This window comes from Dasypus novemcinctus, chromosome 15, assembly GCF_030445035.2.
Source record: "Dasypus novemcinctus isolate mDasNov1 chromosome 15, mDasNov1.1.hap2, whole genome shotgun sequence".
Lineage (NCBI taxonomy): Eukaryota > Metazoa > Chordata > Mammalia > Cingulata > Dasypodidae > Dasypus > Dasypus novemcinctus.
In genome coordinates, this window is record NC_080687.1 from 39111735 (window position 1) to 39136892 (window position 25158).

Sequence of the window (25158 nt, forward strand, 5' to 3'; positions counted from 1 at the left end):
TGCTCTCTCTGTCCATTTGCCATGTGTTCTTCTGTGTCCGCTTGCACCCTCTGGCACTGTGTCTCTTTTTTGTTATGTCATGTTGCTATGTCAGCTCTCCGTGTGTGTGGCACCACTCATGGGTATGCTATGCTTTCTTTCATGCAGGACAGCTCTCCTTGCAGGGCACACTCTTTGTGTGTGGGGCAGCCCCTTGTAGGGGTGCCCCTGCGTGGCAGGGCACTCCTTGCACGCAGCAGCTCTGCACGTGGGCCAGCTCACCACATGGGTCAGGAGGCCCTGGGTATCGAACCCTGGACCCTCCCATATGGTAGGCGGACACTCTATCCGTTGAGCCACATCTGCTTCCCTAGATATTCTTTATCGAGTTTTGAGGAAATTTCCCTTGCTCCCAGTTTGCTGAGAGTTGTTATCATATAATGAATAAGTGTCGGATTTTGTCACATGCTTTTTTTCTGCCACTATTGATAGCATATATGATTTTTCTAACAGGTTACATTAATTCATTTTCAAATGTTGAACAAGTCTTACATACTTGTAATAAATTGTACTTGGTCATGGGTCATATTTTTAAAATACATTGTTGACTTCAACTTGCTAATATTTTGTTGAGGAATTTAATATCTATTTTAAGAAATCATTGGTCTGTAGTTGTCCTTTCTTGTAATGTCTTTGAAGTTGTAATGCTGGCTTCTTAGAATGAATTAAGAATGTTCCTTCTACCTAAGAGCAGATCGTAGAGAATTGTTATCATTTATTCTTTAATTATTTGATAAAACTCACCAGTGAAGCCTTTGGGGCCTGATGCTTTCTGATTTTTGGAAGGTTATTAAGTATCAATTCAATTTCTTTAATAGATCTAGGGCCTTTCAGAGTATTTATTTCTACTTGTGTGAATTTGGTAGATTGTATCTTTTAAGTTATTGGCTCATTTAATCTAAGCTATCAAATTTGTGGGCATAGAGTTTTCATAATATTCCTTATTAAATATTAGTAATTTATGTCTTCTCCCATTTTTTTCTTGGGTAGGCTGGCTAGAGGTTTATCAATTTTATTGATCTTTTCAAAGAACCAAGTTTTGGTTTCATTGAATTTTTTTCCCCTCTCATTTTACTGTTTGCAGTTTCATTAATTTCTGCTCTAATTTTCTTTTTTTCTACTGCTTACTTTAGGTATGATATGCTTTTGTTCTTTGAGTTTCCTAAGGTAGAAGTGTGCATTACTGATTTCAGATCTTTCTTCTTTTCTAATATATGAATTCAATGCTAGATATTTATCTTTACGTACTTTTGTTGCTTCCACAAAAGTTTATTTTAATTTTCATTTATTTAGTAGTATTTTTTTATTTCTTTTGCGACTACTTCGACCCATTTGTCATTTGTTTCATTTTATTTATTTATTTAGGCCAAGAAATATTATTGGCCTTTTTATTTCTCCTAAGATTGGTGAAATTGCTTTTTTTAATACTTTAAACTTTATTTTTAAAGTTTAGATTACAGAAAAGTTACATAAAAAATATAGGGTATTCCCATAAACCCCACCCCCTATCCCTCTCACATCTTCAACTTTCAACATCTTTCATTATTGTGGTACATTTGTTACAACTGATAAATATTGAAACATTGCTACTAAGCATGGTCTATAGTCTACATTACGGTTTACATTTTGCACGATACAATTTTATAGGTTTTGACAGAATGTATAATGGCCTGTATCTGTCATTACAATATCATACAGAACAATTCCAATGTCCCCAAAATGCCCCATATTACGCTTATTCTCCCCCCACCCCGTAATCTCTAGTAACCACTATCTTTATATCAGTGTTGCAAATTCTGCTAGAATAATAATAAGTATATTTTGGTCTGTAGTTGCAGTCCCCCCTTATGTTTGTTCATTCCTCAGTCTTGAGGATTTTGGGATGGTGATGTCCACTCTGGTTCTGATTGAGAAGAGACTTGATCCCATGGGGCAGATGGATGGAACTATCTTGCTTGCAGTTGTAGATACTCTCTGTTTTTTTGGGGTGGGTATTGCCCATCATCATCCTTTTGTTAGTTGTCCTGGCGAGTCCAGTGAACTTGAGAGTAGGTGTTGGCTGTAACTCTTCTGAGATTGAGGGCTCAACTGGCTTATGAACAGACTGAAGATTTAAGTCTCTGGGACATATATTTAGTATAGTGGTAATTACACATTCAGATAAAAGGGGCAGAAGAACCATATGTAGGGAAATTATAAATTTCCTGGGAAGATAGGTTATCATATATTCCAAAGTAAGACCCACTGATGGAGTGCCGATTTACTGGTGTTATGTGCCATGCCTGTACTGTCCAAAAGTCTTCAGCGCCTTCAGAAGCACCCCTGCTTGATGCATCTTTTACTATGGCAGTTAGTGAGATCCACCTGAGATCTATATAAGCATAATCTCTGGAATGACTTCCTGATTAATTTGAAATCTCTTAGCCATAAAAACTCATTTGTATTTAGTATTTCCCCCTGTTGGTCAATGCTTCTTTCCAAATGCATTGCTAGTTGGTGCTTGGTGATAATCCCTTGGTGCCTTCTGTCACCAGGAGTCATGTCCCATGACAGGGGAAGGATAGTGAGTTTATATGCTGAGTTTGGCTTAGAGAGAAGCCACATTGAGTAACAAGGAGGTTTTCAGGAGGAGGTTTTCTTAGGCAATATATATTACTAGACTAAATTTCAATTCCACAAGAACAAGGTCCATAAGCACAAGCATTAATATTAAGGGCCAGCAGTAGTGGTCTTGCTGCCTTCACTAGGCATGCCCATGTACTCTGGAGATTCCTGCCACTCTATTAAGAGAATGTAGCAGGACTCCCTAGAATGGGAATTTAATGCTTTATTGGTTATCATGTGGGTCTCCACTCACTGACACAACACACTCTGACCACATGAACACTTTATTCACATTCCATAGAGGTATACCTCTCTCTACACATCCCCCTATCACCAACACCCTGCACCAGTGATCCTCCCCTGCCATAGTCCCATACTGTAGCTTTTCTGTAATCCAGCCCCCCACAAAATTTCCTGCATTGTCCCTTTCATGGCTATAAGATCTGTTATCTCTTATGTATACTTGTAGTTTCTTCTGTATGTTCTACTAGTGTCTTTTTTTTAAAAAATATTTATTTATTTATTTATCTCTCTCTCTTCCCTCCCCCCCACCCCGGTTGTCTGTTCTCTGTGTCATTTTGCTATGTCTTCTTTGTTCACTTCTGTTGTTGTCAGCGGCATGGGAATCTGTTTCTTTTTGTTGCGTTATCTTGTTGTGTCAGCTCTCTGTGTGTGTGGTGCCATTCTTGGGCAGGCTGCACTTTCTTTCACACTGGGTGGCTCTCCTCACAGGGCGCACTCCTTGCACATGGAGCTCCCCTACGTGGGGGACACCCCTGTGTGGCAGGGCATTCCTTGCGCGCATCAGCACTGCACATGGTCCAGCTCCACATGGGCCAAGGAGGTCTGGGGTTTGAACCGCGGACCTCCCATGTGGTAGATGGATGCCCTAAACACTAGGCCAAGTCCGCCGACCTTCACTTTATTTTCAAAGAAGCTCCTTTGAAGCATCAAAGTTTTTAATTTTGAGGGCGTCCCATTTATCTACTTTTTCTTTCATTGCTTACACTTTGGATGTAAAGTTTATGAAACCATTTCCTACTACTAGATCTCATAGATACTTCCCTGCATTATGTAGCGAAAGTTTATGGTATTGGTTCTTAAACTTAGGTTTTTGATCCATATTGAGTTAACTAATTTTCTGTATAGGGCATGAGATGGCGATCCTTTTTCATTCTTTTGGATGTGGGCATCCAGTTCTCCTAGCACTATTTTGTTGAAGAGGCTTTTCTGTCCCAGTGGAGTGGGCTTGGTTGCCTTGTCGAATATTAGTTGGCTATATATGCGCAGCTTTATATCAGAACTCTGAATTCAGATCCATTGGTCAGTATGTCTGTCCCTGTGCCAATATTATGCAGTTTTGACTACCGTAGCTTTGTAGTATGCTTTAAAGCAAATCACATGATTCCTCCAATTTCATTTTTCTTTTTCAGTATGTTTTTAGCTACTCAGGGCCCCTTGCCCTTCCAAATAAATTTCATAATTGGATTTTCCAGTTCAGTAAAAAATGCTTTTGTAATTTTTATTGGGATTACGTTATATCTGTAAATCAATTTGGGCAGGACAGGCATCATATTGATGTTTAGTCTTAACAATCCGTGAAAATGAAATAATCTTCCATTTATTTAGGTCTTCTTTTATTTCCTTTAACAATGTTGTGTGTTTTACTGTATACAGGTTCTTTGCATCTTTAGTTAAGTTTATGCCTATATATTTGATTCTTTTAGTTGCTGTTATAAATTTGGAATTTTTTTCTTGATTTCCTCCTCAGATTGCTTATTATTAGTATAATAATAATACTGATTTTTGCATGTTGATCTTATATCTTGTCACTTTACTGAGCTTGTTTATCAACTTTGGAAGCTTTGTGTTATAGATTTTTGGGGGCTTTCTACATATAGAATCATGTCATCTGAAAATAGTGAAATTTTTACTTCTTCATTTCCATTTTGGATGTCTTTTATTTCTTTTTTTGTGCCTAAGAGCTTGAGCATCTACTTCTAGTACAATGTTAAATAAGAGCAGTGACAGTGGGCATCCTTGTCTTGTTCCAGATTTTAGAGGGAAAGACTTTAGCATTTCCACATCAAGTATGATGTTAGCTGTGGGTTTTTCATATATACTTATGTTGAGGAAGTTTCCTTCTGTTCCCATCTTTCAAAGTGTTTTTATCAAGAAATGATGCTATATCTTGTCAGATGATTTTTCTGCATCAATAGATATGATTATGTGATTTTTTTTCTTTCAGTCTGTTAATGTGTATTACATTGATTGGTTTTCTTATGGTGATCTACCCTTGCATACCAGGAATAAGTCCCACTTGGTCATGGTGGATAATTTGTTTGATGTGTTATTGGATATGTTGAGCAAGTATTTTGTTGAGGATTTTTTTTTTAAAACATTTATTTTCTTTAATTCTCCCCCCTCCCCCGGTTGTCTGTTCTCTGTGTCTATTTGCTGCGTCTTGTTTCTTTGTCCGCTTCTGTTGTCAGCGGCATGGGAAGTGTGGGCGGCGCCATTCCTGGGCAGGCTGCACTTTCTTTCACTCTGGGCGGCTCTCCTGATGGGGCGCACTCCTTGCGCGTGGGGCTCCCCGACGCGGGGGACACCCTGCGTGGCAGGGCACTCCTTGCGCGCATCAGCACTGCGCTGGGCCAGCTCCACATGGGTCAAGGAGGCCCGGGGTTTGAACCGCGGACCTCCCATGTGGTAGATGGACGCCCTAACCACTGGGCCAAGTCCGTTTCCCTTGTTGAAGATTTTAGCATCTAAGTTCATTAGAGTAATTGGTCTGTAGTTTTGTTTTCTTGTTGTGTCTTTATGTGGCTTTGATATTAGGGTGATGTTGGCATCATAGAATGAGTTAGGTAATGTTCCCTCCACTTCTATTTTTTGGAAGACTTATGCAGGATTGGTATTAGTTCTTTCCAGAATGATTGGTAGAATTCACCTGTGAAGCCGTTTGGTCCTGGGCTTTTCTTGGTTGGGAAGTTTTTGATGACTAATTCAAACTCACTATTTCTGATTGGTCTGTTGGGTTTTTCTGTCTCTTCTTTCATCACTGTAGGTTGTTTGTCTGTTTTTAGACATTTGTCCATTTCATCTAAGTTATTAATCTTGTTGGGATACAATTTTTCAAAGTATCATGTTTTGATACTCTTTATTTCTGTGGGGTCAGTGGCAATATTCCCTATCTCATTTTTATTTTATTTTTTAAAAAGATTTATTTATTTATTTCTCTCTCCTCCCCACCCCCCCTCGGGTCGTTCTCTGTGTCTGTTTGCTACATCGTCTTTCTTTGTCCACGTCTGTTGTCAGCAGCATGGGAATCTGTTTTTTTGTTGTTGTTGCATCATCTTGTTGTGTCAGCTCTCCGTGTGTGCGGCACCATTCTTGGGCAGGCTGCACTTTCTTTCGTGCTGGGCGGCTCTCCTTATGGGGCGCACTCCTTGCGCATGGGGCTCCCCTATACTGGGTACACCCCTGCATGGCATGGTGCTCCTTGTGCGCATCAGTACTGTGCACGGGCCAGCTCCACACGGGTCAAGGTGTTTGAACCGCGGACCTCCCATGTGGTGGACAGATGCCCTAACCACTAGACCAAGTCCGCTTCCTATCTCATTTTTATTTTATTTATTTGCAAATTCTCTTTTTCTTTATTAGTCTAGCTATGGGTTTGTCACTTTTGTTAATCTCAGAGAACCAGCTTTTTGTTTTATAAGTTTTTTCTAGTGTTCCCCCCGCACCCAGATGACTCTCTCATCTGTCTGCTGTTGTCTGTTTGCTCCTTATCTGTCTGCTTGTTGTCTGTCTCCTTTTTTCTTTAGGAAGCACTGGGAACCAAACCTGGGACCTTCCATGTGGGAGGCAGGTACTCAACTGCTTGAGCCACATCTGCTCCCCCTAGTGTCTTTTTTTAAATTCTCAATTTCATTTAGTTCTGCTGTCATCTTTGTATTTCCTTCTTTCTGCTTGCTTTTGGTAAGTGTGTTCTTTTTTCTAGTTCTTCCAGGTGTGCAATTAGGTCTTTTTTAGCTTTTTCTTTTTTAATATAAGTATTTATGGCTCCAGTTTCCCTCTCAGCACTGCTTTGGCTGTATCCCATAGGTTTTGATATGTTGTGTTCTTATTTTCATTCATTTCAAGGTAGTTTCTGATTTCTTTTGTAACTTCCTCCTTGACCCACTGATTGTTTAAGAGTGTATTGTTTAACTTCCATATCTTTGTGCCTATTCTGGTTCTCTGCCTCTTATTAATTCCAGCTTTATACCATTGTGGTCAGAGAAATTACTTGGTATAGTTTGATGAGTCTTGTTCTGTGACCTAGCATATGGTCTATCCTGGAGAATGACCCATGCATGCTTGAGAGGAATGTATATCCTGCTGTATTTGGGTGTAATGTTCTGTATATGTCTATTAGGTCTAATTCTTCTACTGTATTATTCAAGGTCTTTGTTTCTTTATTAATGCTTTGTCAAGATGTTCTGTCTAATAGTGATAATGATATATTAAAGTCTTTGTCTATTCAGTTCATTAGCTTCTCTTTCTATTCTTGGGCTTTGTTTTGTTTTGTGTTAAGGGTCCTCTTCGACTCCTGGTTCCGCTTATTCTATGTCCTTGTAGTTATCTGTGTTCCCCCCTCCCCAAATACTAAGACTATAAAAAAGAAAAGAGAATAAAGGATGGAAAAGGAACAATAAAAGAGGCAGGGAACAAGTAAATAATAAGAGTGAAAAATCATAAAAAATGAAAAGGAGTAAGAATTTATTAAGGTGGAATAAGAAAGTGGATGTGGCTCAAGCCATTGGGTGCCCACTTACCACAGGGGAGGTCCTGGGTTTGGTTCCTGGTGCCTCCCAAAGAAGAGGAACAAGACAGCGAGCTGATGCAACAAGATGACACAATGAATTGATGCAATGAGGAGACACAATGAGGAAACATAATGAGAGACCCAGCAAGCAGGGAGCAGGGGTAGCTCAAGAGATGGGGCATCACCCTCCCATGTGGGAGGTCCCAGTTTCAGATCCTGGAGCAGACACAACTAATAGACACAGAAAGCAGAAAGTGAGTGCAAGTGCAAACAATGGCGGGGTGGGGTGGGGTGTAGAAATAAAATCTTTTTTTAAAAAAGGTAGAATAAAAAAAAAGAAATAGGAAAAAAGTTAAAGACTGGAATGATGAGAAGAGAGAAAATGAAGACCAAAAAGAGGTGGTGGAATGAAAGAAAATCAATGGAAGAGGGGAAAATGAAAAAAAAGATATAAAGAAAATAAGGAGAGGGAAACGGACTTTGGCCCAGTGGTTAGGGCGTCCGTCTACCACATGGGAGGCCCGCGGTTCAAGCCCCGGGCCTCCTTGACCCGCGTGGAGCTGGCCCATGCGCAGTGCTGATGCGCGCAAGGAGTGCCGTGCCACATGGGTGTCCCCCGCGTAGGGGAGCCCCACGCGCAAGGAGTGCACCCATAAGGAGAGCCGCCCAGCGCGAAGGAGGGAGCAGCCTGCGGAGGAATGGTGCCGCCCACACTTCCCGTGCCGCTGACGACAACAGAAGCGGACAAAGAAACAAGACGCAGCAAAAAGACACAGAAAACAGACAATCGGGGGAGGGGAGGGGAATTAAAATAAATAAAAATAAATCTTTAAAAAAAAAAAAAAAAAAAGAAAATAAGGAGAAAAAAGAAAAAGGAACAAGGGGGGGGGGGCAGGAACAAGGGGGGGGGCAGAGAAAGCAAGCCTCCTTCTCAGGCCACTAGCAACCATCTCAGGTGGCCAGTGCTCACCAATCATTCTGTGGCCCGCCCTCCGCAGGTGATGTACCTGGGTGTAGAGAAAGAAGGAAAAGAAAGAATAAATAAATATATATATAATAGAATATTAAAATAACCTAGGCGGCGGACTTGGCCCAGTGGTTAGGGCGTCTGCCTACCACATGGGAGGTCCTTGGTTCAAACCCTGGGCCTCCTTGACCTGTGTGGAGCTGGCCCATGCACAGTGCTGATGCACGCAAGGAGTGCCGTGCCACGCAGGGGTGTCCCCTTGTAGGGGAGCCCCACACACAAGGAGTGCGCCCCATAAGGAGAGCTGCCCAGTGTGAAAGAAAGTGCAGCCTGCCCAGGAATGGTGTCACACACACGGAGAGCTGACACAACAAGATGACGCAACAAAAAGAAACACAGATTCCTGTGCCGCTGACAACAACAGAAGTGGACAAAGAATATGCAGCAAATAGACACAGAGAACAGGCAACCGGGGTTGGGTGGCGGGGAGGAGAGATAAAAACATAAAAAATTTAAAAAATAAAATAAAATAACCTAAAAAAAAAAATCTCAGTCTAAATTCCTTGTCAAATGGATGCTTGTCCCTCAACTTCCCCCTCCCCCAGGGAGCTGGCTGGATAATTGACAACCTGCTGGATGGTTCTCTGGCTGCTATATCTTCTGGCTGGTTGGGTGTCTAATGGCTGCCTTTCCCCGACCCTTTTCCCTCAGGCTGGTTGGGCTTCTAACAGCTAACTGCCTCTCCTGGCTCCCCGCCCACCTGATCTCCTCTCCCCTCCCCTCTCCCTGAAGGCACTTCAGCATCAGTTGGTGTCTTTCCTTTCTTGGAACCAGCTGAGATCTGGTCTACCTGCGCTATCTGCCTCCACCCACCCCCCCCCCCCAACCTCTCTCCCCCTGAGCTGGCTGCGTTCTGGTCCCCACATCTGTTTTCCCCGAAGCTTCCCCACTTCGAGTGTCTGCCAAGCACCAGGACACACCATTGGTTGCCAGGTGACTTTCCTTGTTCTTGGAGCTGTCTGAGCATTGGTCTTCTAGCCAGTTCACTTCCCCTGTTTCCCTCTCCCTCTGAGGCAGCTGTGTGCTGACTTGCCTGCTCTGTCTCCCATAGCTTCCCTCTCCCCTGGCCAAGTGGGTCCCTCCCATCTAGCTTCCCTCCTCATTTGCCCCTTCAGCTTCCCTTCTGCCAGGTAAACCTGCCTACCTTCCCACAGTTTCTAGAAGAAACTGGTTAGTTTCCATTTCTCTGATGTAAGCTATGTCTGAAATTGATATAGCTTTTCCAACTTTCTTTTGCTTAGTGGTAACATGGTATATCTTTCTCTACCCCTTTACCTTTAATCTACCTGCATCTTTATATTTAAAGTACGTTTTGTAAATAGCATATAGTAGGTTCGTTTTTTAATCCACTCTGAAAATCTCTTTTAATTGGTATATTTGGACCATTAGCATATAAACTGATCATTAATATAGTTTGATTGACATCTATCCATTTGTAACTGTTTTCTATTCATTGCCCTTGTTCTTTGTCCCTTTGCGCACTTTTTCTGCCTTCTGGTTTTTTGTGTTTTTTTGCTTCCTTGCACTTTATTTAATCATATTTTTATAAACTTATTCTTAAAAATACTCCCATTTCTCCCTTCCCATAATCACCATGTAATCTCTAATCTACTTTCTATCTCTGTGAATTTGCTTTTTCTAGTTATCTCTTAAAAGTGATTTCATATAATATTTGTCCATACGTGCCTGATTATTTCACCAACCATATTTTCAGCATTCTTTCATGTTGCAACATGTCTCATACTTCCCTTTTTTCAAAAAGATTTATTTATTTATTTATTTATCTGCCCTTCCCCCTCACCCTGGTTGTGTGTTCACTGTGTCTGTTTGCTGCGTCGTCTTTGTCTGCTTCTGTTGTTGTCAGTGGCATGGGAATCTGTGTTTCTTTGTTGCGTCATTGCTGTGTCAACTCTCCGTGTGGGTGTCGCCATTCTTAGGCAGGCTGCACTTTCTTTCGCTCTGGGTGGCTTTCCTTATGGGGCGCACTCCTTACGCGTGGGGCTCTCCTACGTGGGGACACACCCCTGCGCGGCACGGCACTCTTTGCACGCATCAGCACTGCGCATGGGCCAGCTCCACACAGGTCAAGGAGGCCTGGGGTCTGAACCGCAGACCTCCCATGTGGTAGACAGATGCCCTAACCACTGGGCCAAGTCCGCCGCCACACTTCCTTTCTTAGAGCCAAATAATATTCAATTGTATATATACCACATTTTGTTTATCTCTTCATTTGTTGATGGACTCAAGTTGTTTTCACCTTTTGACTATTGTGAATAATGCTGCTCTAAACAAGGGTGTACAATTATCTATTTGAGACTCTTTTCACTTTCTTTGGGTATACACTTAGAAGTGGTAACGCTGGCCCTATGGCAATTCCATATTTAATTTTTTGAGAAACCACTATATTCCTTTCCATGGTGGTTGAACAATTTTACAGATCCTCCAACGGTTCACTGGAGTTTCAATTATTCTACAACCTTTCCAAAATTTATTTTGTTTTTCTTTTTTAATACTATCCATTCTTGTTTGTGTGAAGTGGTATCTCATAGTGGTTTTGATTTGCATTTCTCTAATGGCTAATGTTGTTGAACATCTTTTTATATGCTTCTTGACCATCTGTATATCTTCTTTGAAAAGATTTCTATTCAGGTCCTTTGCCCATGTACTAATTGGGTTGTCTTTTTGTTGCTGAATTGTAAAAGTTCTTTGTGTGTTGTAGTTACTAAGCACATATGTAGTATATGGTTTGCAACATTTTTCTCCCGTTCTATAGGTTGTCTTTTCACTTTCATGATAATTTCCTTCAAAGCACAAAAGTTTTAATTTTTATAAAATTTTGATTTCATCAAAATTAAATGCTCATGTTTTTAGCATCATATGTAAGAATCCATTGCCAAACCCCAGTTCATGAAGATTTGCCCTATTTTATTTTCTAAGGATTTTGTAGTTTTAGCTCTTATATTTAAGTCCATGATCCATTTTGAATTGATTTTTGTATATGGTGTCCAGTATAGGGGTCTAACTAAATTATTTTGTATGTGGGCTATGAATTGGCTATAGATGTATGTGGATCTATTTCTGGACTTTCAATTCTGATCTATTTATGTATCTTTATTCCAGTACCATGCTATTTTGAGTACTGTAGTTTTGTAGTGTAATATGAAATCAGGAAATTCGAGTCCTTCAATTTTGTTCTTTTTCAGAATTGTTTTGACTTTTAAGCCCCTTGCAATTACATGAAACGCTGCTGGAATTAAAATAGGATTTACACTGAATTTGTATATTGCTTTGGGCAATATTGGCGTCTTATTAACATGAACTCTTCCTGTCCATGAACATGGCTCTCTTTCCATTTATTTTGGTCTTTTTAAATTTCCTTCAGCAATGTTTTATAGTTTTCAATGTAGAAACCTTCATCTCCTTGGTTAAATTTATTCCTAGATATTTTATTCTTTTAGATGCTATTGCAAATGAAATTGTTTTGATTTCCTTTTTGGATTATTCAGTGCTGGTGCATTAAAACAGAACTGATTTTTGAGTGTTGTTTACATATGCGATAAATGAGCTCATTTATGACTTCCAGCCACTTTCTTGTAGGTTATTTGGGGTTTTCTCCATACGTTGGATCAGATCATCTGCAAATAGATGGTTTTACTTCTTTCCAATTTGGATGTCTTTTATTTATTTTTCTTGCCTAATTGCTCTGGCTAGAATTTCTAGTACAATGTTAAATAACAGTGGTGACAGTGGGCATCCTTGTCTTTGTTCTTACACTGTCATTCTTTCACCATTGTATACAATATTCGCTTTTTATTATGTTGTGGAATTTTCCTTTAATTCTTAGTTTTCTGAGTGTTTTTCTCTTAAAAGGTACTGAATTTTGCCAGATATCTTTTCTGCATCAATTGGGATAATCATATATTCTTTTTCCTTTCATTAATGTGGTGTGTTACATTGAATGCTTTTCTTAGGTTGAACTTCCTTGCATTCCTGGATAAATCTCACTAGATGGAGATGTATAATTCTTTTTGATTTGCTGCTGGATTTGGTGTACTAGTATTTTGTTGAGTATTTTGCATATATATTCATAAGGAGCATTGGTCAGTAAAATTGTCTTTTCTTGTGATTTCTTTAACTAGTTTTGTTATTAGGACAGTTTGACTTCATAGAGTGCATTAGGAAATGTTCCTTCCTCTTGAATTTTTTGGATGAGTTTGACAGCTATCATTGTTATATCTCCTTTAAATATTTGGTAAAATTCACAAGAGAAGTGATCTAATCTCGGACATTTCTTTGTTGGGAGGTTTTTGATTATTTATTCAATCTCTTGTTATTGGTCTATTGAGAATTTCTATTTCTTCTTGAGTCAGTTTAGGTAATTTGTTTTTTCCTGGATAGTTCTCCATTTCCTCTAGGTTATTTAATTTGTTGTCATAAATTGCTCATGGTATTCTTTTCTCATCCATTTTATTTCTGTAAGTTTAGTAATGTCTTCCCTTCCATTTGGGATTTTAATTATTTGTGTCCCCTCTCTTTTATCTTTGTCAGTCTACTAAAAGTTGCCCAATTTTTCAGTCTTTTATATGTATTCATTGTGATTCGGTTTCTTTACTTGTTATATGTGTATTCAGCGTTCCTGTTTCTGAGTCAGTTTAGATAGTTTATGTATTTTTAGGAGTTTGTTTTATCTAGACTATCTAATTTGTCGGCATACAGTTGCTCATAGTACTCTCTTGTAGTCTTTTTTTAATGTATGGGTCAGTAGTGATATCCCCACCTTCATTTCTGATTTTATTGAGTCATTTCTCTTTTTTTGTTGGTCAGTCTATCTGAAAGATATCCATTTTCTGGACTTTTTCAAAGTACCAACATTTGGCTTCATTTATTCCCTATATTATTTTTATAGTCTCTATTTCGTTTATCTCTCCTATAATCTTTTTTATTTACTTCCACCTGTAGACTCCGTTAACTTCTTTATTCTTTGGAAATTGGTCTGTTTGAGCATTCTATCCCTATTGGGGTCAGTTTTGGTAAATTATGTTCCTCTCAACATAGTCATAGTACCTTTCTTTGCAAATTTGTTTATGTAGAGAAACAGAATTATCTCTTAATTATTTCCATTTTAATGTTATTTACACCTTGTAATTTCGTATTCTCATAACTTGTTCATTAAAATTATCTAGCTGTTGATATTTCAAGTTAATTTTCTTCAAAGAACAAGCTTTTTATTATTAGAGCTGTATATATCTGTTTTTATTGAACTGTCACTTTTCCGTTTATTAATTCAGTTCTTCATTGGCCTTTTGGTTTACTTTGTTATTTTTCTAGCTTTTAAGCTAGAATTTATTTAATTTGTATTTAATTTGTTTTTATATTTTTAATTTTATTATCATTTTTAGTGTTTTGGGTATTCTTCTGAGTATTGCTTTAGTTGTATCCCATAGTTACCAATATGTAGTTTTTTCCACTGTAGAATCTTTGCAATTTTGCTTTGCATTTTCCTGACCTAAGAGTATCTTAACTGAGGTTAAAATTTTTCAAAGTGGAAAACCCTTTTTCTTTTAAAAAAATTTGTATTTTGCTTAAATAATGCTTTTGAATTAACTCTACTTTTCATTATTTACTGAGTTTTTTGTGCTTTAGTATACAGTACTTTAAAAAAATTTTCCCATATGCTCTAGAAAATGACATTCTTTTATTACAGAACATTTCTGATCTTCCTTACTGATATATATATATATATATATTATACATAATCATAGCCTTAGAGTTTTTTTTTTCTCTTTGATCTCTCTTGGACTGAACTGGGAATTTTAAGAATCTGATTATTGGTGTGTTTCCATATATTTCTCCCCACATCACAATTAGTTTATAATTTATGAAAGCCATATTGTAATATTTGATACATAATAACTTTTAAATCTTGCTTTGTGAATTATAGCCTTTGGCATTTTAAAGGGTTTTTTTTTTCTTGAGTGATTTCTAGCCAAAATTAGATGGTGACTGATTCAAGATTATAACTTCTTTCTTCTTATTCAGTTACCAAGTATCAGTATTCCCATCTTTTAACTTATTTAACCAACCTTTCACACTGATAAAATGAACTCATTTTAAGTGAAGCATTTCAGTTTTGACAAATGTATATACCCTTATAATCATTTACATCCCTTTTTAGTAAACATTGCCCCCAAACCCAGCCGTAGGAAGTTACTGTTGTTTTTTCTTTCCTTATAGCTTAGTTTTGCCAGTTCTAGAATTTCATATAAGGGGAGTCATATAATACATATAATCTTATTTCTGGCTTCTCTTGCTCAGCAGAATGATTTTGAGATTCATATATTTTGTTGTTTGCACCTATAGTTTGTTCTTTTTAATTACTCACTGGTGTTCCCTTTCATATACTGATATTTGTATCTTTCTTTTATTTCCTTGATCAGTCTAACTAGAAGAGTTTCAGTTTTGTGAAGCTTTTAAATTAAGATTTTCCTTTGTTAATTTTCTTAATTGTCTCTTTTCTGTTTCATTGATTTCTTACTGTATTAATTCCTTTTGATTCCTTTGGAATTCTTTGCTTTTCTTTCATTTTCTAATATAGAGCCTTTAGTCATTGATTTTAGATATTCTTTTCCAAAACAAGCATTTAAAACCATGGATTTTCCTGTAAGCAGTTGCTTTTACTACAATTCTGAAACTTTTTGTATGTTGTATTTTATTTGCCACTTAAACTCTTTTTATAATTTCTCTTGGGATTAAGTGTTTGGTCTGTGAATTACTTAAAATTTTTTGGTTTAATTTCCCGATATGTTGACCTATATAGATATCTCATTGTGATTGATTGCTAATGTAGTTTCCTTGCATTTAGAAGATAAACTTTGTATGACTTCAGTGCTTTGAAAACTGAAGGTTTTTTTTACCCATTATATGGTTAATCTTTGTGAATATACCATACACATTTGAAATTAATGTGTATTCTGCAGTTGTTGGAGGTGATGTTCTATTGATGTCAGTTAATCAGATATTTTTGTTTATTTTTTTGTTGTTAATTGCTAAGAGAGGGGTGTCAGAATCTCCTCCTATACTGGTGGAATTCTCCTTTTCTCCCTTTCGTTCTGTCATTTTTTAATGTCCAGTATTTTGAGATTCTGTTTTCAGGTATACCTGTTTACAATTATGTCCTGTTAGTGGATTGTCCCTTTTATCATTTTATCATCAAATGTACCTTTTTCTCGCTCTTAATAGTCATGTCTTTAAGTCTGTTTTTCTTGATGTTATTATAGGCATGCTAAGTTTTATATACTTATTACTTGCATGTTATATTTGCATGTTTTCCATTTAACTCATTTATATCTTTATATTTAAAGTATGTTTCTTGTTTGAAGAGTATAGTAAGAGCTTGCTTTTTAATCTGCTCTGTCAATTACTGTCTTCTAATTGGAATATCTAGAGTATTAGCAATTATGTAGTTAATGGTTATGTCTCAGTTTTTGATTATTCTGTTTATCCTTGTAAAATTAATTTCATATTATTTAGTACTCTATTGTTTTTTGGCTTTTTGGTGGTATCTATACATGTTACTTTTTTGTTGCTCTAGGGAGTGCAATATACATACCTAATCCTCTACATATACTATTCTTTTGCCATTTCCCTTGAAATAGAAGACTTGCAACCATACTATAGGTTCCTATATTCCATTCCCACTGGCATTTATATACATATTATATGTATTACATCTCTATATATTGAAAACCCTACCAATGTTAATATTTTTTGCTTTAACAGTCATATTTAAAGAATTTATGAGCAGATATATTCTTTAATAATTATGTAGCTATATACCATTCTTCTTGGTCTTCTTTAATTCCTAGCTTTTTAAGTTTTCCTCTTGCATCATTTCCCTTTTTTTTTTTTTTAATTTTTTCCCTTTCTTTTTTTTTGTCTTTATTTTTTTAATGTTATGTTAAAAAAATATGAGGTCCTCATATAGCCCCCACTCCCCTCACCCCACTCCTCCCCCCATAACAACAACCTCCTCCATCATCATGAGACATTCATTGCACTTGGTGAATTCATCTCTGAGCACCGCTGTACCTCATGGTCAGTGGTCCACACCATAGCCCAAACTCTCCCACAGTCCACCCAGTGGGCCATGGGAGGACATACAATGTCTGGTAACTGTCCCTGCAGTACCACCCAGTACAAATCCAAGTCCCAAAAACATCCCCCTATCACATCTCTTCCTCCCACTCCCTACCCCCAGCAGCCACCATGGCCACTTTCTCCATACCAGTGCCACATTTTCTGCGATTACTAATCACAATAGTTCATGAATAGAATAGCAGTAAATCCACTCTAATCCATAATCTATTACTCCATCCTATGTTTTGAGAGCTTAAATTGCTTGTCTGATGTTCTGCTCCTCTTCCTGGTTTTTAATTTGTTCATTGGATTCAGCCATGTTTTCCTGATTATTGGTTTGGTTTGTAGTTTTTTGTTGCTGCCTAGTCATCATTTTATCTTGACGGGTTTAATCAGTTCTTTAGCTTCTTTGTCTAGTCTTGGGGATTAATTAGTTGTTGTTCTTGCGTAAGTGTTATGTCTTCTCTTTGTCACTTTGTTCTTCTTACTCTATTTTCTTGTTGTTGGCTAAGTTCACTTTGAAGGAGAATATTAGGGCCATGGAAAGCAAAATGAGTTAGAAAAGAAATTGTATAACGTAGTATTGATAATAAATGTTAACAGAGGAATGATGTGAGATCTAGGAGAATGGATATTAGACTCATGTAAGCTGTGTAAAGTTATAGCAGTAAGTAGAGTACCTATAATGAGACAGTCAACTAAATATGGGGAGGAATATAGTATGAATTAAAAGGCCACTGGTTTCATGAGAGAGCAAAAGAGAAAAAAAAGATAATAATATCCAGAGTGGATGAAAGACAGAAAACAGAGCAAAGGTATTAGAAATAAAAAGTGAGACAATTTGGGGGCCAAAGAAAGGGAGGTGGAATGTAAGAGAAACAGCAGATAATGGAGGATAGAAAGATGTAGAGGAAAGGGGAGAGTGTAGGTGGCCAAAATCAATACACACAGAAAAGAGGAAATGGAGGATGAGGAAACACAGCAAATGTGAAGCGCTCCCTGCAGCACCTATTACATAAAGAAAATAAAATAAAAAAGAAGATAAAGAGAGAAAAAAAAGAGAAAAAAAAGCAGGGGCAAAGAAAAGGCGGGGGGGGGGGGGGAGGGGGGCGGATCATGAAAAAGAAAAAGAGAAAAAAACTAAATAAATGAAAAAGGACCTTGGGGGATAAAACGGGAGAAAAGACCAGGAGACAATGCAATAGTAGCAACCATGACAAAAAAAAAAGAACCAAAGTTTCAAGCCAGGAATCCTCTTTGCAGTTAAATAAAATGCTTAGGGATCTGACATTCCCTCTTTCTCCCTTCCTCACTTCTCTCTCTCCCAGGGCAGCAGGAAAGCTGCCTGAGAGGTCTGGTAGGAGATTCATGTCGGTCCTTGTTGAACCAACTCAACACAGAAGACAATGACTCTTTATTTCCAGCTTGAGAGCACCTACACCTCACCAGAAACCCCAAATATTCTATTGGAAGCTTGGATAGTACGTCTTACACTCCCTCCCCCTAGGTGTGCTAGGAGAGGTCTAATTGACTTTCTGACTCCACCTTCTCCCAGACCAAATTTCCTATCCCAGGATGTTTAGGTAAATTGGGCTTTCTCAGCAGATTCGCCTCTCCTTTCTTCCCAGACTCTCCCCAAGTCAGCTGGTACGCTTCTCCAAGGTCAAAGAAAACAAAATCAAAAACAAAAATGTGGAGGGCTCGGGTAATCAAGGCCCTCAGATGGACCTCAGGGTGCTGAATTCGGGGATGGGAAGTCCAGGATATTGCAGACTCATGGTATGTGAGTCTCTGGAGCATGGGCTACCAGGGTTTAGAGGATACAGACCTGGGAACCAAGCATCTGGTTAAGACGGGGTTTGGGAACACTGCAGCACAACAAAGTTTTCAGGGATCACTGCAGCCAGGCCTCCAGCCCTAGGGGGAGGGGTTCCGCCTACAACTTCTGACCTCTGTGTCACAAACCCAAAATTCTACCTCTCACAAGAATCTCTTCTATCACTGTCTCACCAAATCGACATCCAGACACCTCCTGCCCTGCAAGCCCCCGAAACAGCCTGCTCAGCACAACAAAGGGATCTCTGCAGCTGGCCACTAGCCCTAGGGGGAGGGGTCCCGCCCACAACTTCTGACTTCTGTGTCAGAAACCCAAAATTCTACCTCTTGCAAGAATCTCTTCTGTCACTGTCTTACCAAATCGACGTCCGGACACCTCCTGCCCTGTAAGCCCCCAAAACAGCCTGGTCCAGCAGAACTCCGACCCTACTCAGCCGCTTCTTTGCAGGAGAGATTATGAGGTGCACTCCCTCAGACGCCATCTTGCCCCACCTCATTTCCCTTTATTTTGAAGAACTAGCATTAGCATTTGTTTTTGAGCAGATGTACTGTCAACAATTCTCTTAGGTTTCCTTTATCTAAGAATTATTGGAATCATAAGAATTATTTCTCCATTATTCCTGATGAGTTTAGAATTCTGGGTTAATAGTTTTTTTTATCAATTTGGACCACTGTCTTCTGGCCTCAGTGGTTTCTGATGTGAAATCTGTGGTGATTTGAATGTCGATCATGTATTTCTAATTGTTATTTTTCTCAAGCTGTTTTAAGCTGGGTTTTTTTTTTTCATCTTTGATTTTTGTCAGTTTGGTTATGATGTGTCTAAGTATATTTTTATTTGACTTTGTCTTTTTTAATTGTGCTGAATATCTTGGGTCTATAAATTTATGTCTTCAAATTCAGAAAGCTTTTGGCCATTATTTCTTTAAATACTTTTCTGTGCCAATAACCTTTTACTCTTCTAAATAAACCTTTTTACTTTTTTATTATACAGGTCTCTGAAGCTTCTGCTTATTTATTTTAATCTTTTTTTTCCTTTTTCTTCATACTGGGTAATTTCTATTGTTCTATTTTTAAATGTGCTGTTTTCACTGTCATCTTTATTCTACTCTTGAGTTTATCCAGTGAATGCTTTTCTTCAGAAAGTATATTTTTCAGCTCTCAAACTTCAATTTATTTATTTTTATACATTCTGTTTTTCTGCTTAGAACTTCTATTTCATTTAAAGTGTTTTTTACATCAAGGAGCATAGTTACAATTGCATTATTAAAATATTTGATAATTTTAACATTGTGCTCATCACAAGGTTGACTCTTCTCCTTTGGTAATCTGTCAAATTTTCCTTGTTCATTGTATGTCAAGTAGTTTTACCTACCAGACTTTGTGAATGTAATATTATGTATATTCTGAGTGCTGTTTTACTCCTTTGGAAAATATTATACTTTTTGTTTATCAGGCAGTCGGTGTAGATATCTTTAGATTGCACATTCTGTCTCACTTTCTGTTAAGGGTGGTTCAAATCTCAGTTCATTTCTTACATCTTTGCAATGCTTGTTTTGGTCTGAGCCAAAGCTTTAGGCTTGGTGTAGCTCAGAGATGAGTTTGAGATTTTTATGGGTTTATACATAGCATTAAAGGATCTTCTTCTCCAGTTTTCTGCACTTGGGTATTTGTGGCAGTTTGAAATTCTTTTATAAATCCCAAAAAGATTATATTCTTTAAACTAATGTATTCCTGTCATTGTGGTATCCTTTGATTTCATTAGATTCACTTTAGATTGCTTGATTAGATTGATTATGATTGAATGTCATCAAGGTGTGACTACTCAAGTTGAAGTTCCACCTTCTATCTGGGCCTAATATAAAATGGAGATACAGCGAGAGACAGACACAGGAAAATGGAGCTCTGCAATTTTGAACCTGCCATGTGAGAGAGGACTCAAGGATCTCTTGAGTATGAAGCTCCCAATAGGCTTCTGAAGTTTCTGAGTCCTCAGGCAGTTGTTTTTTTTACTGTAAGATGTGTCTCTTCCATACTTAATCAGTTTTTATTATGCTTTCTTAGCTAGTATGAAAATCTTTTAATTTTAGTAGGTGAATCAAACTCTTTTCAACTTATTGAAACGATTTGTTTTGTCTCCTGTCATACTGGTATGTCACATTTAGTCTGTGATGTATATGTGTCTTTCATGGCATGGTCTGTCTTGTTTGCTTTACTTTATTTTTTTTTTTTTTTACTTTTGTGTTTAATTGAGCATTAAGAAGGGCTTCTATTTTTGTTTGAGGGATACCTTTATATTAGTATCTTTATGTAAAATTCTTAGTCTTCTCTTTCTTAAGGTATTGTTGGTTGGTCCCCTGCTGTCCTGATATAGGCAGTAATGAAATAGCTAGTGACCCTTCCTTCTTCTTCCACCTTTTAATTTTTTCATGAGTATTATTACTTAGTCTTTATTTTTGTTTTCTTAGGTATACATAAACTTCTATTACTTACTTTTTTTTTTTTAAAGATTTATTTATTTACTTAATCCCCCCTACCCCCCTCCGGTTGTCTGTTCTCTGTGTCTTTTTGCTGCGTCTTGTTTCTTTGTCGTCAGCGGCACGGGAAGTGTGGGTGGCGCCATTCCTGGGCAGGCTGCACTTTCTTTTGCGCTGGGCGGCTCTCGTTACGGGGCGCACTCCTTGGGTGTGGAGCTCCCCTACGCGGGGGACACCCCTGCGTGGCAGGGCACTCCTTGTGCACATCAGCACTGTGCATGGGCCAGCTCCACATGGGTCAAGGAGGCCCGGAGTTTGAACCGCCGACCTCCCATGTGGTAGATGGACGCCCTCACCACTGGGCCAAGTCCGTTTCCCACTATTACTTACTTTATTGACATCAGGTAATATTCTTTTACTCTCAGCTAATACTGTGAGGCAATTAGTGAGTTTATTTTACTTTCTATTTAATTTCTCGTTTTTGCATTTTTCTTAGTGGTATATTTTTCTGCATTGTCAGAGCATACATTAATGTAGTCTTCTGTTACTCTCAACTCTGTAATTTATTCTAATTTCTACTGTTAAGTATATTCAGAGCTCACCATCAGATGTTATATTGCAGTTTCTCCAATTATTTCTTTCTTTTTGTTTTGTTTCATTAGTGTGGTATATTCATTGCAATTGATGAACACATTTGGAGCATTGCCAGTAAGCATAGTTTGTACTCTCTCCCACTCAATTCTGTATGTTATGGCAGGATATATAATAGCCTTTATCTGTTGTTGCAGTGGATTCAGGATAGCTCCAAGTCCTGAAAATGCCCCTATATTACACCTCTTTTTCCCTCTCCCTGCCTTCAGCATCTCCAGTGGCCACTGTCTCCACATCAATGATATTAATTTCTTCTAATTGTTAGAATCACAGTAAGTGTATAATAGAATACCAGTAAAGACAAATGAGTTTATATGGCTAACAGCTCCAATTATTTCTTGATTTTATGAAATTTAACTGATGCTCAGGAAGAACTCCTGTTACAAATAACCCGTTAGTTCTTTACATACATAACTGTTTATTTGTGAATTTCCTACTTCAGAGGACAATTTGTATGAATAAAAATTCTTTGTCTTATCATATCTCTTCTTTTTTATTTTATGAATGCTGTCCTATTGTTTTATGTTAAAAAATATTGTTGTTGACTGTTAGAAGCCCAGGCTTCTTTTCTGTTCTCTATAAGTAACTAGGTCTTCTTCTGAGATGGCCAGTGTTATTCTTCTTTTTAATGTGGAATCCCATAGTTGAAAATTGCAGTCGACTATTCTGAGTCTTTTTTCCACAGGTAAAATTGTATCACTTTTTATTATGTATGTTTTTTACTCCTTTTTATTCTGGAGAGTTTCTTTGGATTAAAATTTTCTTTACTTTTTTTGTTTCATTCCCTTGATTTTCTATACTAGGGTCACCAGTTATACCTATGGTAGACTCAGTGTACCTGTGCATATCTGAAGAAGATCTGGCCTTCCTCTAACTCAAAAGAGGCTTTTGTATTTATTTTCACATGGAATGGGTTTGAAGCTGATTGATCAAATTGTGAGGAAGTCTGTTTGCATAGAGGAGAGTTAACAACCAAGACATCTTTTGGGAAGTGTCTTTGAATCTACTTCCCAGTGCTTGGCCTGTAACCACATCTTCATTTCCTCTTCATTGACAGGCAACACAGTAGAAGACCATTTATTGACCAACTGACCAACATAATTTGGGTTATATGCCTGCTATCAGTTCATAAGGACTTGCCTCAAATCTTTTTAATTGACACATAAACCTAGGTTTTCCTTTTCCAGAAATGCATGTGTCTATTAACATTCCATCTTTGTAACCCAAACTGTCACACTTTTAAGGATCTGAGATTTTACCCTTTTTATAACCTAACAGATTTGTTTCATGGATACTAACAGAAGACATGAAACTCTCGGGTCAGAGACAAAAGACTTTCTCACAGCATAACCAGTAGCCACAATGTCTGCATATTTACTCTGATTCCCTGAATTCCAGTTCCTTCATAGTGACAGAGAGGCCAGATGACACCCACATACTGAGTGGGTTGTAGTAAGGGGAATATCCAGGTCAAGGGCCTAGCATTTTTTGAGTAAGTATGAACATTGTAGTAATTGTCCAGTCTTTGGAATAATTGTTCAATCATTATAGCAAATAGTCCAGTCTCCTGTCTCCCTTCCCCACAACATGTTCTTCATCTTCTCTGAAGAAAAGTATCTGGTATCACAGTGTGGTCTCAACCACACCCCTTTTCATATCTGTGATCCTTAGGGGACTATTTTGCCAACTCAGCTCTTTTGTATGAGAAATTTCCCTCATTTGGGGACCCACTGGCAATGAGTAGAGAAGAGTAGAAATGACTAGAGAATTATCCATGGCCAACCAATGGATGCCTGTATCAGCTGGACTCCACAAATGCCCTGTTGTTAATTTACCACTTCTGACTGGCACTGGAATGACACTGCATTTTTCTGACACAGTGTAGAGAAAAGAAAAGGAACAAGTAGAAAGTTCTCTCCCTGCTTATCCTCATAAGTGCCACCAGGCTGTCTCCAGCTCTAGAGAGACGTTCTAGACATCTAGCCATTCTCCTCTGCCCTTCCTTATTCCAAAGATCTCTGCCTTCCCTGGGGTGTCTGAGTTTTTAAAATTAAATTCTAGGTTCCGTGCTTCTCTTTTGTGGTCTTTCAGATCTCTGGAAATATCTTTAGAGGATGAAACCAGCAGTTTAGATTAGTTTGTTCCAGTGCCAGTGAAGGTGGCAATTTTTTTATTCTTTAAGGTCTGGTTCAAGTCCAGCCTTATAAGCTGTTCTGGACATGCTAATTACACTTGGCCTTGTGTACAATATCTCACTAGGAATTAGTCATACATGTAATTTAAAATTTATTAACAATCGTATTTCTGTAACTTTTTGTGTATGCTAATCTTAGTCTCCTCTTAAATTATAGGTGGGGCCTATATCTTATCATTATATTATTGGCCTGTAACATTGGAGTGGATTGGTCTGAAATGCCTGCATCTTCCAAATAGATTTAATGGCAAGATTATTTTGACTTGGTCTTTTTTTTGTAACAAATCAATTTTATTGATACATATTAATAAACCATAAATCCATCCAAAGTATGCAATTAATGGTATGTATGTGGTATAATCACATATTTGTGCATTCGTCACTTAAATCATTCTTAGAAAACAATCAGTGGTATTTGGTATAATCGTGTAATTGTGTGTTCATCACTTCATTGTTAGAGCATTATCATTATTCTAATAATAATATAAAAAGCAAAACAAAATTCATTATCTCTCAATCTCTGTATGCTTCCCCCGCCTTACATAGATGTTCTTCTTTGTCCTTCTCTCTAGTATATTTGTATTTATATTTTGTAAAATTTGTCTTATATAGGCAACATCACTCATATTCATGTTTTACATGAGGTTTTACTATCTTATACAGTCCTACATTACAGTTTTTAGCTTTCCTTCTAGTAATATACCTGATCTTAGACATTCCTTTTTGACCACTGTCATAGCCATACAATAGGTCTTGTGCTGATTTCTTGAATATGACTGGAAGATCCAAATTGAAGTTAATAAATATTAAGATCCAAATTGAAGTTAATAAAAATTAATTTCCCAATTATTTCAAATACCATCCATAACAAAAGTTAGCTTTATGATGGACATGTGCGAATGTGCTGGGTACAAAATATTAACATTCTTTTTCTTTTGGTTTCTTTTTATAGAATCAGATTATTCTTATTACAACTTAATCTTGAAGAAAGCTGGGCAATTCTTAGACAATTTGCACATCAATCTCTTAAAGTTTGCTTTCTCTATAAGGGCACACTCTCCAACTATCCAGATGTTTCAACAGGTATGTAAAAATACTGAAACTATATTTAAGAGGTATACTAGCAGCGTACCTAAAGCTATCTAAATGTGAACATCTTTGGTTCAAAAGGATCTCCAAATGTATAGTACCTGGTTCTATAGCCTGTCATTGATTATATAATTATCACTGGTTATAATATAATTGAATATATTATATAATTTTTACACTCATTTTAGTAAAGAAAATTATGAATACAAATCACTGTTGAAATTAATTATAATGAAAATTTTAATTTAATAGAATTTTTGCAACAACATTGAATCATGTACTTCCTATGTAAATTGAC

At 37.6% G+C, this 25158-nt stretch overlaps 1 protein-coding gene across 1 annotated transcript in view; it reads left to right on the forward strand.

Moving 5' to 3' along the window:
- Positions 1–25158, forward strand: part of UGGT2 (UDP-glucose glycoprotein glucosyltransferase 2) — a 287143-nt gene that overhangs the window by 23734 nt on the left and 238251 nt on the right. Inside the window, exon 3 of the mRNA XM_004463565.5 lies at positions 24724–24854. Within this exon, the coding sequence (XP_004463622.2) occupies positions 24724–24854 (131 nt within the window). The remainder of the gene's footprint in view (positions 1–24723; positions 24855–25158) is intronic.